The sequence below is a fragment of the Saimiri boliviensis genome, chromosome X (assembly GCF_048565385.1).
Source record: "Saimiri boliviensis isolate mSaiBol1 chromosome X, mSaiBol1.pri, whole genome shotgun sequence".
Taxonomy (NCBI): Eukaryota; Metazoa; Chordata; class Mammalia; order Primates; family Cebidae; genus Saimiri; species Saimiri boliviensis.
Window position 1 is genome coordinate 46,026,809 of NC_133470.1, and position 11,689 is coordinate 46,038,497.

Below are 11,689 nucleotides of genomic sequence, written 5' to 3' on the forward strand. Positions count from 1 at the left end.
CAGTATCTGTTTGTCTCCAGATTTTTTAATGATCGCCATTCTAACCGGTGTGAGATGGTATCTCAATGTGGTTTTGATTTGCATTTCTCTAATGAACTGGTAATGTCTTTTAAAACAGGTCCCCAACCCCTGGGCCACAGTCTGTGGCCTGTTAGGAGCCCAATTGCACAGCAGATGGTGAGCAGTGAGTGAGCAAAGCTTCATTTGTATTTATAGTCAGTCCCCGTTGCTCATATTACTTCCCGAGCTCCACCTCCTATCAGATCAGCAAAGACATTAGATTCTCATAGGAGCATGAACCCTATTGTTAACTGCGCATGTGAGGGATCTAGGTTGTGTGCTCCTTTTGAGAATCGAATGCCTTATGATCTGTCACTGTCTTCCATTTCCACAGATGGGACTGTCTAGTTGCAGGAAAACAGGCTTAGGGCTCCACTGATTCTACATTATGGCGAGTTGTGTAATCATTTCATTATATATTACAATGTAATAGTAAAAGTGCACAATAAATGTAATTTGCTTAAATCATCCTGAAACCAGCCCACCCCACTGTCTGTGGAAAATTTGTCTTCCATGAAACCAGTCCCTGGTGCCAAAAGGGTTGGGGACCGCTGTTGTAGAAGCTACTTAACTTAAGAGACAGATGCTTGTTAAATTATTGAACTTATTTATCTGAAAGTATCTATATTAAAGGAATGACTAGAAGTAGTAGGGGTGGTAGTGGTTCACTTGGATAGGATAACCATAAATATCAGAGAAATAAGAGGAAAAATGAGCTTTACTGAGCTATATTTTGCTCATTTTGTGAGTTAAACTGAAGATCATCTTGTCTCCCGAAAGATTTACCCCATTATCAATGACTGTCACCCTTAGGGACTTAATAAACAGCTCTGAGTGCCAAAATTTCCTTTTGTTGTAGTTTATTGGAGTTTATTACATGTATCCCCAGTTACTTTGAGATTCTGGAGTTTCCCCTGAGCCCTAAAGAGGACCTAGAGTCCCTGAAGAGATTGTTGACAATTGGATATACTCATTTACCTCTTTTACTTTTTTAAGATGGGGGAGAATTGCCAAGTGAAGCTCTCTCCATCTTCACTTCAGGGAGCACTCAAAAAGAGATCAGCTATTGAAGATCTCACTGATGTGAGTATGCTAGTCTAATCCTCTGCTATGGTTTTGCGTAAGGCTTAGACAGTCTCTTTCTTGAGGGACCTTTCCACTTAACCAGACCCTCTCTGGAATGTTGTCAGCAAATTTTATTTGGAATAAATGACCCAGTTTCAGAAACTGCAGGGGCTCTGCTTCTGGCACATACCATCTGGGGCAATTGGTGGAGTTCTCTGGAAGCAGCAGACAGTGATTATCAGATAAGAAATTGCAGATAACTGAGAATTACGGAATTTTGCGTTTAGATAAAGTCCAGAGATGATTGTTTAAGCCTTCGAGGTAAGTATTGTGGTGGAATCATTGTAGTCTAGTGCAGTGTTTATCAATTCACACACTATGGGCGTTTCAAGCAGGACAATTTTTCTATTGTGTAGGACTGATCTCAACCAGCACCCCTGGTCCCCAGGCATTAAATTCCACCAGCATCCTAGTCGTAGTGATAATAAAAAATGCCTCCTGATACACAGAACTACTGAGAACCATAGTTCCATGATCCAGTCTTTAACTATGAAGATCTAGAAGTTAAATTTTGATTAGAATTATTTCAAGTAACTCCCTTCTGGTATTATTAAGGTACAAGTAAAAATCAGAATTAATAGAATGTTGTTAATTGAATATAGAATCAAGCCAAAGGCAATCTTTGTCTTAGAAAATAAATGATACATGTACTGAGTGCTTACCATGTGTCGGGTGCTATGCTAAGCATGTTTTCCTCTATCAGCTCACTTAATCCTCATGTAATCCTATGAGGTAGATACTGTAATAATCTCTTCTTTATTGATGAGGACTTTGCCAATGTTGGTATTGAAGTCTGTATTATCTAGGTTATAGAGAATCCTGGTGAACTATCCTTGCCCTGCATTATAGAGTGTACTTTTTATTTTTACTCTTTTAGATGAGGGAGAATTGCCAAATGAAGCTCTCTCCATCTTCACTTCAGGGAGCACTCAAAAAGAGATCAGCTTTTGAAGATCTCACTAATGTAAGTGTGCTTGTCTAATCCTCTGCTATGGTTTTACATAAGGTTTAGAAATTCTTTCTTGAGGGACCTTTCCACTTTACCAGACCCTCTCTGGAATATTGTCAGCAAATTTTATTTGGAATACATGACCTAGTTTATTCTGTAGCTACCAGAATACTTGTATCTACTAAATAGTGTTTTACTCCCTTGGGCATAATTGGATAAGCGTTGGTGAAGTTCTTTCCTTTGGATCCCAGCTCTTTACATTTTGTATAACCACCTTTTTGCAAATACAGTCTCGTCCCCATGAAGATTACAACATGATTTTTAAGATATAGCTGTCTGCATAATTTCAGACTTACTATCAATTGGTAGAAAGAGCCCCTTCCCACATACACACTTGAAAGGTTAGATTCATTTCCTGACTTATTTAACCATGGATACAGAATTTGGCTGAAATAAGGTAGCCACAAGTCAGGAGCAGATGCAGCCTGTCTTAGTGTAACTTCCCTTGGCCTCTCCAAGTCTGATGGAAGTACAGTGACACTATGCAAGGGAAGTGTCTTAGTCTATGTGATTCATTATGACAAAACACCTTAGACTGGGTAACTTATAAACAATAGAAACTTATTGCTCACAGTTCTGGAGGCTGAAAAGTCCAAGATCAAGGTGCTGACAGATTTGATGTCTGGTGAGGGCCCATTCCTCATGGATGACAGCTTTTGCCTGTACCCTCACATGGTGGAAGAGTCAAACAAGCTCCCTTGGACCTCTTTTATAAGGGCAGTAATGCCATTCACAAGGACTGTACCCTCATAACTTAATCACCTCTCAAAAGGCCTGTCTCTTAATAGTATCACATTGGGGATTAGGTTGCAACATAATGAATTTCAAAGGGACACAAATATTCAGATCATAGCAGTAAAGTATCACAGTATATGAGAAACTTTCTTGAGACATCTCAGTCCTTTTTTTCATGAGTTTATCTTACCATTCAGAAAGAACAGACACAGATGAACTATATCAATAATAGGCAATTCATACAGATATCTAGTATCCTCCTGATTCTCCAGCTGAATTGAGCTTCTGTTTGGCTATATCCCCATGGGGTTAGTGGGGAGGGGAGCAAGGCATCTCTGAGCAGCGTCTCTGCCTCTAGCTCTCTAGCAGCTCAGAAAGTCCATTTTCCTTTTGCACTCAGGTTCTGAAGATTTACCTTGGTTATCTTGAATTTTCTTTGGTGCCTTCCAGAGAAAGTTCTATCATTACAATGTACCTAAGCCATTCCTAGGGTTGGGCATTACTGTAGATATCTGAGCTCATCTATTTGACAGTTGAGGGTTCCTTTCTCTCTGGGTTTCAGAGGTTCCCTATATGATAATTTACTTCTTTCGGTCAGTATCCATGTCTTCATCTCTGTGTTCTTCTCAACATTTGCCATAGTGAGGTCCTGGCCTGCCAAAAAGAGTTAATCTGTTTTAATTAGTTAATCTGCTGTGAGTTTTTCTTTTCCTCTCCCTTATCATTTATAGCATGGGAAGGACTTGTGATATTTAAGAGCTGGTGCTAAGCCAGAATACAAGGAGATAGAACCTATATCCATGTTTGCCTAAATGATTTTGTGTAAGTAGGACTTTCATTTATTTTTATTTATATAAATAAATATATAAATATTTATATAAATAAATATATAAATATTTATTTTATATTTTTAACATAAAGTCTTGCTCTTTTGCCCAAGCTGGAGTGCTCTTTTGCCCAAGCTGGTGTGATCACAGTTCACTGCAGCCTCAGCCTTCTGGGCTCAAGTGATCCTCCCACCTCAGCCTTCTGAATAGCTGGGACTACAGGTGCTCGCCACCATGCCCAGCTAATTTATGTTTTCTTTTTGTAGAGATGGGATTTTGCCATATTGCCCAGGCTGGTCTTGAACTACTGGGCTCAAGTAGTTCTCCCGCCTTGACCTCCCAAAGTGCTGTGATATAGGCGTGAGCCACCACACCCAACCTTCATTTCTATTTTCCTATTTTATGGTGAAAGAATTATGGGAAAGTATAAGTAAAGGTCCCCTTGAGCTTAGACTTGAAAATATCAGTGTTTTGTACCTGCATGTATGGCAAGTAGAGAGTTTGATCTTGGGGGTTATGGTCTCCACCTCTTTCTTTCCAAGAATGCACTTCTTTTCCCATTCTGAATCTTGATTGCACATATAAGGGGGTTGTAAAATTTAGGTGAAGTTAAAATGAAGACTCTGCCAAGCTCTTTGAAAAGCAGAGGTAGATGACTTGAGGTCCTAAGAAAGAATTCCCTATTAGACTGTAGTTGTTTATTATGATCTGATGATACAAAGACATACTTTTTTTTTTTCTTCATTTCATTTGGAAGTACTTTCAAATTTATGAAGTGTTACAAAAATAAAAATTGTACAGAGAACACCAGTATAACTTTTACTGGATTACTTATTGCTGATATTTTGTCCCACGTGCTTTCTCATCTGCTTATATACATCATGGTCCCTTTACCCCTAAGTATAGTGTGTATTTCCTAAGAATAGGGAAATTGTCTTATAAAACCACAGCACACTTACTAATTTTCTAAATTTACATTGATATAACAGTTTTGTGTAATCAGTCATCTATATTCCAGTTTTGCCAGTTGAACTTATAACAAGCTTTATAGCATGTTTTCCCCTCCAATAGAGGATCCAGGCTAGGATCATGTATTGTATTGACTTGTCTCTTTAGCTTCTTAATCTGGAACATTTCCATGCCTTTTTTTTTTTTTTAATGACATTGCCATTTTTGAGGATACAGTCCCACCCAACTCCCCACTTTGTAAAATAGAAACTCCTCACTTTGTTTTTGTTTAATGTTTGCTTGTGACGAGATTGATACATTCTTGGCTAGGATACCGTGTAGGTGATGTTCTTGCTGTCCTTCTCAAAGTATCATATCTGGAGGCACAGGATGTCTGTCATTCATTGATGATGTTAATTTTGATCACCTGGTCAAGATGTTGCCTGGTTTTTGTACTGTATCAATATTGTTTATCTTTTTTATCTTGCAACTAGTAAGGAATCTATAAGACATACTCTTAAGAGCCTGCAAATAACTTGCTTTTCATAAAAATGTCCTCTAGATTTAGCATCTATTGTTGATTTATGCCTAAATATTTATTATGACTTTACCAACTCTAGTGCTTGCTCTAGGTTGTTGATTTGAGATCTTTCTAGCTTTTTGATATGGGCATTTAGTATATGTACACACATATACCTATTTAGGAAATCATAAATTCATACAGCTTCAATTCCAATGCATAAGATTCTTTCTTGGATTCACTAATCCTTATTTGTATGTTTTTCTATAATGAGAGCCCTGGTTCCCAAGAACATCAACACATTTGCTTAATACTGTAATACAGCTAAAAGAGTTTCAAAATGGCTTCATCCAAACCACTGTAATAAACAAACCTACTAAAAAGAGTTCCAGATTTATTAGCAATATCTACCACCTCCCCTGCAAACCTATCCTATTGAGGATGTGTACTTCAAGGGTAGGTAGTCAAATGCTATTTATAAGTTACTTGGATTTGTTATTTCTGATCTTTTCTTCCACTTTCTCTTTTCCTTTAGTGCAGTTATGGTACTTGAAATATTTGAAATATAATTAGGTTCCTTTGTGTCATTTAATTTTTTAAGTTTTACAGTTTTTTTGAGACAGAGTCTTGCTCTGTTGCCCAGTCTGGAGTGCAGTATTGTGATCAAAGCTCATTGCAGTTTCAACCTCCTGGACTCAAGTGATCCTCTCACCTCATTCCCCCCAAGTAGCTGGGACCATAGGCATGTGCCATCACACCCAGCTATTTTTTTTACATTTTGTAGTGACAGGGTCTCCCTATGTTGCCCAGGCTTGTCTTGAACTCGGGCTCAAGTGATCCTCCCACCATGACCTCTCAAAGTGCTGGGATTACAGGCATGAGCCACTGTGACTGGTCTATTTGTTTCATTTTAAAGATAAAACTTTAACTGTATTTTTACTGACATTATTCACAGTCCCATGATCTTTCCTACTGTTTAATAGTGTTATTTAGGATAAACGTCTGTGGTAGAACTCCCCAGAGCCCACATTAAATAAATGCCATTTAGTGAGATGGGATAGATATATCACAGGTAGTATTGTGTTAGAGGTATATCCTGAAGAGGCACACCCAGCCAAGCAAAGTCAATCATACTGCTTTTTTACTCCCTCTGAAAATCTTATGAGGTCAGAGGTGGAGTACGATGTTAACACAGCATCTTTTCAGTTATTTGCCAGCCAGTAGACCTGACATAAAGCACAGAACTATATCCTGTATCTCTTGGAAACATGTAGGGCTGCTATTTAGCCAACACATACCAGTATTACTGCACTGGTTGTTTGATGCTAGCCTCCACTGTGATTGATTGGCCCAGTGTCATACTGGTTGTGAGATGTTTGGATTATCACTCCTGGGAGTACCCAACCAACTTATGTGGGTCAGAATTCTCCTATGATAGTCATCTATTAGGTAATTTGTGGTTTTCTTCATTTTTCTGCCTCCTTCTTCCCCTGCCCCCCAACTTTTTCTTTTTTGCAGGCTTTTCAGTGTCAACCTGCCCAGCCCAAGAAAGAAGCCAACAAAGAGTTTGTAAAAGATGTTTCTAAGAAGATAAACAGAAACACTCGTGCTTTTGGATTGGCCATAAAGAATAAACGGAATCTAAAATGGTGAGTGAGAGGGGACTCAGTGGCGTTATTTTAGATGGTAGAGTGTATGACATCCTTTTATCCCTTTTTTGTCCCCATTGAGAACTTATTTAGCGAGCCACAGTTGTGACTACCACATTAACCCTGGGTGCTGAGGGGGGCCTTGCTGTGGTTGCTGAAGAGTTATAGGCCTCTTTGATTTCTCTTCTTTCATTATGTGTGTGCATATTGAAAGAACTGTTGTCACTGTAAAGTTTGCCAAAAAACCTTGTGCTCATCTTTTCCTCTCTTTTAGTAATTCAGTACCTGTTTGAGCTGGTCTGTGCTTGGGAGTGTGGTGACAACTTAACTTTTCAGGGACTTTCAGCAGCTGACAGGTAGCTTGCCAATCTGCTTATCCCATTAGAAGCTTTAGGGGTTTGTTCCTTGTTACTGTAGATAAATTACTGTCTCCCTAGATCAAAAAACATGTGTCTTTCAGCTGTTATAGGTACGGTTCACAGGTTCTACAAGTACAGATGCACATTCCCATTTAGTATTGGAAAAAGAATTTACCTCTAGGAAGACTTTTATTGAAATATGACTTAGATAGTGGAATGAGACCTTTCGGTATCCCCTCCTCATTCTGGTGGGAATTATTCTTCAGGGAATGACCAATCTACCTCTGAATAGATTAGATAGTGATAGCTATTACAGGGCTAAAGTCAATCATACTGCCTTTCTTTCCCACTGAAAACCTTATGAGGTCAAGGTGGATTGATGTTAACACAGCATCTTTTCAGTTATTTGCCAGCCAATAGGCCTGGCATAGAGCCCAGAACTACGTCCTGTATCTCTTGGAAACACTTAGGGCTGCTATTTAGCCAACTCATACCAGTACTATTGTACTGGTTGTTTGATGCTAGCTTCCACTGTGATTGGTTGGCGCAGTGCCATGCTGGTTGTGAGATGTTTGGATTATCACTCCTGGGAGCATGGAACGGTAAGGTTAGAAGATTGGGTAACTCTAGAAAATAACCTGCAAGGTCCACAGGATATTTTGCTAATTACCCAGCAGAAAGAACGTTAGCATTTAGCCTTACTTGGTTTCCTGCTGAAATGGATTCCTGGAGTTTGCATGCATATTTTGACCTTAATTATCTGCATTATTTTCTTTCAAATTTTTTTCATCATTCTGACTTTAGCAGGGCAATCCTCACAAATGTCATAAACATTCCTCCCTTCATTCAGGGTTTAGTGGAAAGGACCCTAGTAATAGTATGAAAACTAGTAATAGCTGCCATTTATTGAGAGCTCACTATAATCCCACAAGTATAATCACTAAGTCTTTTTTTTTGATAACAGCTTTATTGAGATATAATTTGCATACCATACAGTTCACCCATTTAAAGTATACAATTCAGTGGTATTTAGGATATTCACAGTTATACAGCCGTCACAATCAATTTAAGGACATTTTCATTAACTCCAAAGGAAATTCGGCACCTTTGGTTATCACCTTTCAATACCCCAACCTGCCCAGCTCTGGGTAACCACTAATCTACTTTCTGTCTCTATATAGATTTCCCTATTCTGGATGTTTCGTATAAATGGAGTTAGACAATGTGTGGTCTTTTGTGTCTAGTGTCTTTCACTTAGCATGTTTTCGAGGTTCATCCCTGTTATAGCAGGTTATCAGTACTTCATTTCTTTTTATTACAAAATAATATTTCATTGCATATATATACCACATTTGGTTTACCCATCCATCAGTTGATAGATATTTGGGTTGTTTTTACCTTTTGGTTGTTGTGAATAGTGCTGCTATGAACATTTGTATATACATTTTTGTTTGAACACTTGTTTTCAATTCTTTTGTGTGTATACCTAGGAGTGTGGTTGCTGGGTCATGTGGTAATTATATGTTCCATGTATTGAGGATCTGCCAAGCTGCATTCCATACACCATTTTACATTTCCTCCAGCAGTGTATTTACTAGAGGAAATGTAAAATGGTGTAGCCACTATGGAGTGGTGACAGCGTTTTGTTTGTTTCTGTGAGACAGAGTCTCACTCTAACCAAGGCCAGAGGGCAATGGCACAATCTTGGCTCACTGCAAACTTCTCCTCCTGGGTTCTAGCGATTCTTGGGCCTCAGCCTCCCGAGTAGCTGGGATTACAGGCACCCAGCACCACACCTGGCTAATTTTTGTATTTTTAGTAGAGACAGCATTTGCCATGTTGGCCAGGCTGGTCTCAAACTCTTGACCTCAGGTGATATGCCTGCCTCAGCCTCCCAAAGTGCTGGGATTACAGGAGTGAGCCACCATGCCCAGCTGGCAGTGTTTTTTGTTTTTTGTGTTTTTTTATTGCATTTTAGGTTTTGGGGTACATGTGAAGAACATGCAAGATTGTTGCATAGGTACACACATGGCAGTGCGGTTTGCTGCCTTCCGTCCCCTCACCTGTATCTGTCATTTCTCCCCATGCTATCTCTTCCCACCCCCCCGTCCCTCCCCCATTTCCCCCCAACGGACCCCAGTGTGTAGTGCTCTCCTCCCTGTGTCCATGTGTTCTCATTGTTCAACACCCGCCTATGAGTGAGAATATGCAGTGTTTGATTTTCTGCTCTTGTGTCAGTTTGCTGAGAATGATGGTTTCCAGCTTTATCCATGTCTGCATGAACTCATCCTTTTTTATGGCTGCATAGTATTCCATGTTGTATATGTGCCACATTTTCTTTATCCAGTCTATCACTGATGGGCATTTGGGTTGGTTTCAAGTCTTTGCTATTGTGAATAGTGCCGCAATGTTTCTTTATAACAGAATGATTTATGATCTTTTGGGTATATACCCAGTAATGGGATTGCTGCGTCAAATGATGTTTCTATTTCTAGATCCTTGAGGAACTGTCTTCCACAATGGTTGAACTAATTTACACTCCCACCAACAGTGTAAAAGCATTCCTATTTCTCTACATCCTCTCTAGCATCTGTCTCCCGATTTTTTAATGATTGCCATTCTAACTGGCATGAGATGCTATCTCAGTGTGTTTTTGATTTGCATGTCTCTAATGACCAGCGATGATGAGCATTTTTTCATGTTTGTTGGCTGCATAAATGTCTTCTTTTGAGAAGTATCTGTTCATATCCTTCACCCACTTTTTGATGGGGTTGTTTGTTTTTTTCTTGTAAATTTGTTTAAGTTACTTGTAGATTCTGGATATTAACCCTTTGTCAGTTGGGTCAATTATGAAAATTTTTTCCCATTCTGTTGGGTGCTGGTTCTCTCTAATGATAGTTTCTTTTACTGTACAGAAGCTCTTTAGTTTAATTAGATCCCATTTACCAATTTTGGCTTTTGTTGCCATTGCTTTTGGTGTTGTAGTCATGAGGTCCTTGCCCATGCCTATGTCCTGAATGGTATTGCCTAGGTTTTCTTCTAGGATTTTTACAGTGTTCGGTCTTACATTAACTCCAGATGGATTAACAATATAAACATAAGAGCTAGCTGGAATTCTTGTACAAATGCCTTGGATCTGTGGATCAACTTGGGAAGTATTGACTTTTTTTTTTTCCCCCCCAGACAGAGTCTCACTCTGCTGCCCAGACCAGAGTGCAGTGATGTGATCTTAGCTCACTGCAACCTCCACTTCCCAGGTTCAAGTGATTCTTATGCCTCAGCCTCCCCGAGTAGCTGGTATTACAGGTGTGTGGCCACCATGCCTGGCTAATTTTTTTTGTTTTTTGAATTTTTGTAGAGACAGGGTTTCGCTATGTTGGTCAGGCTGGTCTTGATCTCCTGACCTGAAGTGATATGCCTGCCTCAGCCTCCCAAACTGCTGGGATTACAGGCATGAGCCACTGTGCCCAGCCTGACACCTTAACAATACTCAGTTTTCTAATTCATGAACATGGATGTCTATCTATTTAGATATTTAGTTTTTTCAATGTTTTTTACAGTTTCTGGAATATAAGTTTTACGCTTATTTTATTAAATTTATTTCTAAGCATTTTCTTCTCGATACTATTATAAATGGAATTGTTTACTTAATTTCATTTTCAGATTATTCATTGCAAGTATATAGAAACACATTTGATTTTTGTTTATTGATTTTGTGTCTTGGAATCTTGCTGAAATTGTTCGTTTTAATAGTTTTTGTGTGTATTCCTTAGGATTTTCTCTATGGAAGATCATGTCATCTGTGAATATAGATAGTTTTACTTTTCAAAACTGGATGCCTTTTATTTAGTTTTCTTGCCTGCTTGCCCTGGCTACAACCTCTAGTACAGTGTTGAATAGAAGTATCAAGAGTTGGACATTCTTGTTTTCTCCCTGATCTTTGGGGGAAAGTATCAGAATTTCACCATTGAGTATGATGTTAGCTTTGCATTTTTCATAGATATCCTTTATCAGGTTGAGGAACCTCCTTTTTGCTTCTTGTTTGTTGAGTGCTTTTTATCATGAAAGAGGGTTGGATTTTGTGAAATGATTTTCCTGGATCTTTTGAGATGATCATGTAGTTTTTGCTTTTTATTCCATTAATGTGATATAGTATACAAATTGAGTTTGGGGTGTTAAGTTAATCTTGCATTCCTGGGATAAATCCCATTTGGTTATAATGTATAGTCCTTTTATATGTTGCTGGATTTGGTTTGCAGTATTTGGCTGAGGATTTTTGCATCTATATTCATCAGAGGTGTTGGTCTATAGTTTTTTAATGGTGTTTGTCTGTTTTCGGTATCAGAGGAATAGTGACCTCATACAGTGAGTTAGAAACCTCCCACTTTTTGCATTTCTTGGAAGAGTTAATGAAGATCCGGTATTCTTGTTTAAATGTTTGGATAGAATTGAAGCCA

At 38.8% G+C, this 11,689-nt stretch overlaps 1 protein-coding gene across 1 annotated transcript in view; it reads left to right on the forward strand.

Annotated features, from left to right (window-relative positions):
• The first annotated feature begins 2,075 nt into the window (after nucleotides 1-2,075).
• The window catches only part of CCNB3 (cyclin B3), a 56,239-nt gene continuing 46,625 nt past the window's right edge, over nucleotides 2,076-11,689 (forward strand). Inside the window, exons 1-2 of the mRNA XM_074391825.1 lie at nucleotides 2,076-2,149; nucleotides 6,743-6,873. Of these exons, the coding sequence (XP_074247926.1) occupies nucleotides 2,081-2,149; nucleotides 6,743-6,873 (200 nt within the window). The 5' untranslated portion in view covers nucleotides 2,076-2,080. The remainder of the gene's footprint in view (nucleotides 2,150-6,742; nucleotides 6,874-11,689) is intronic.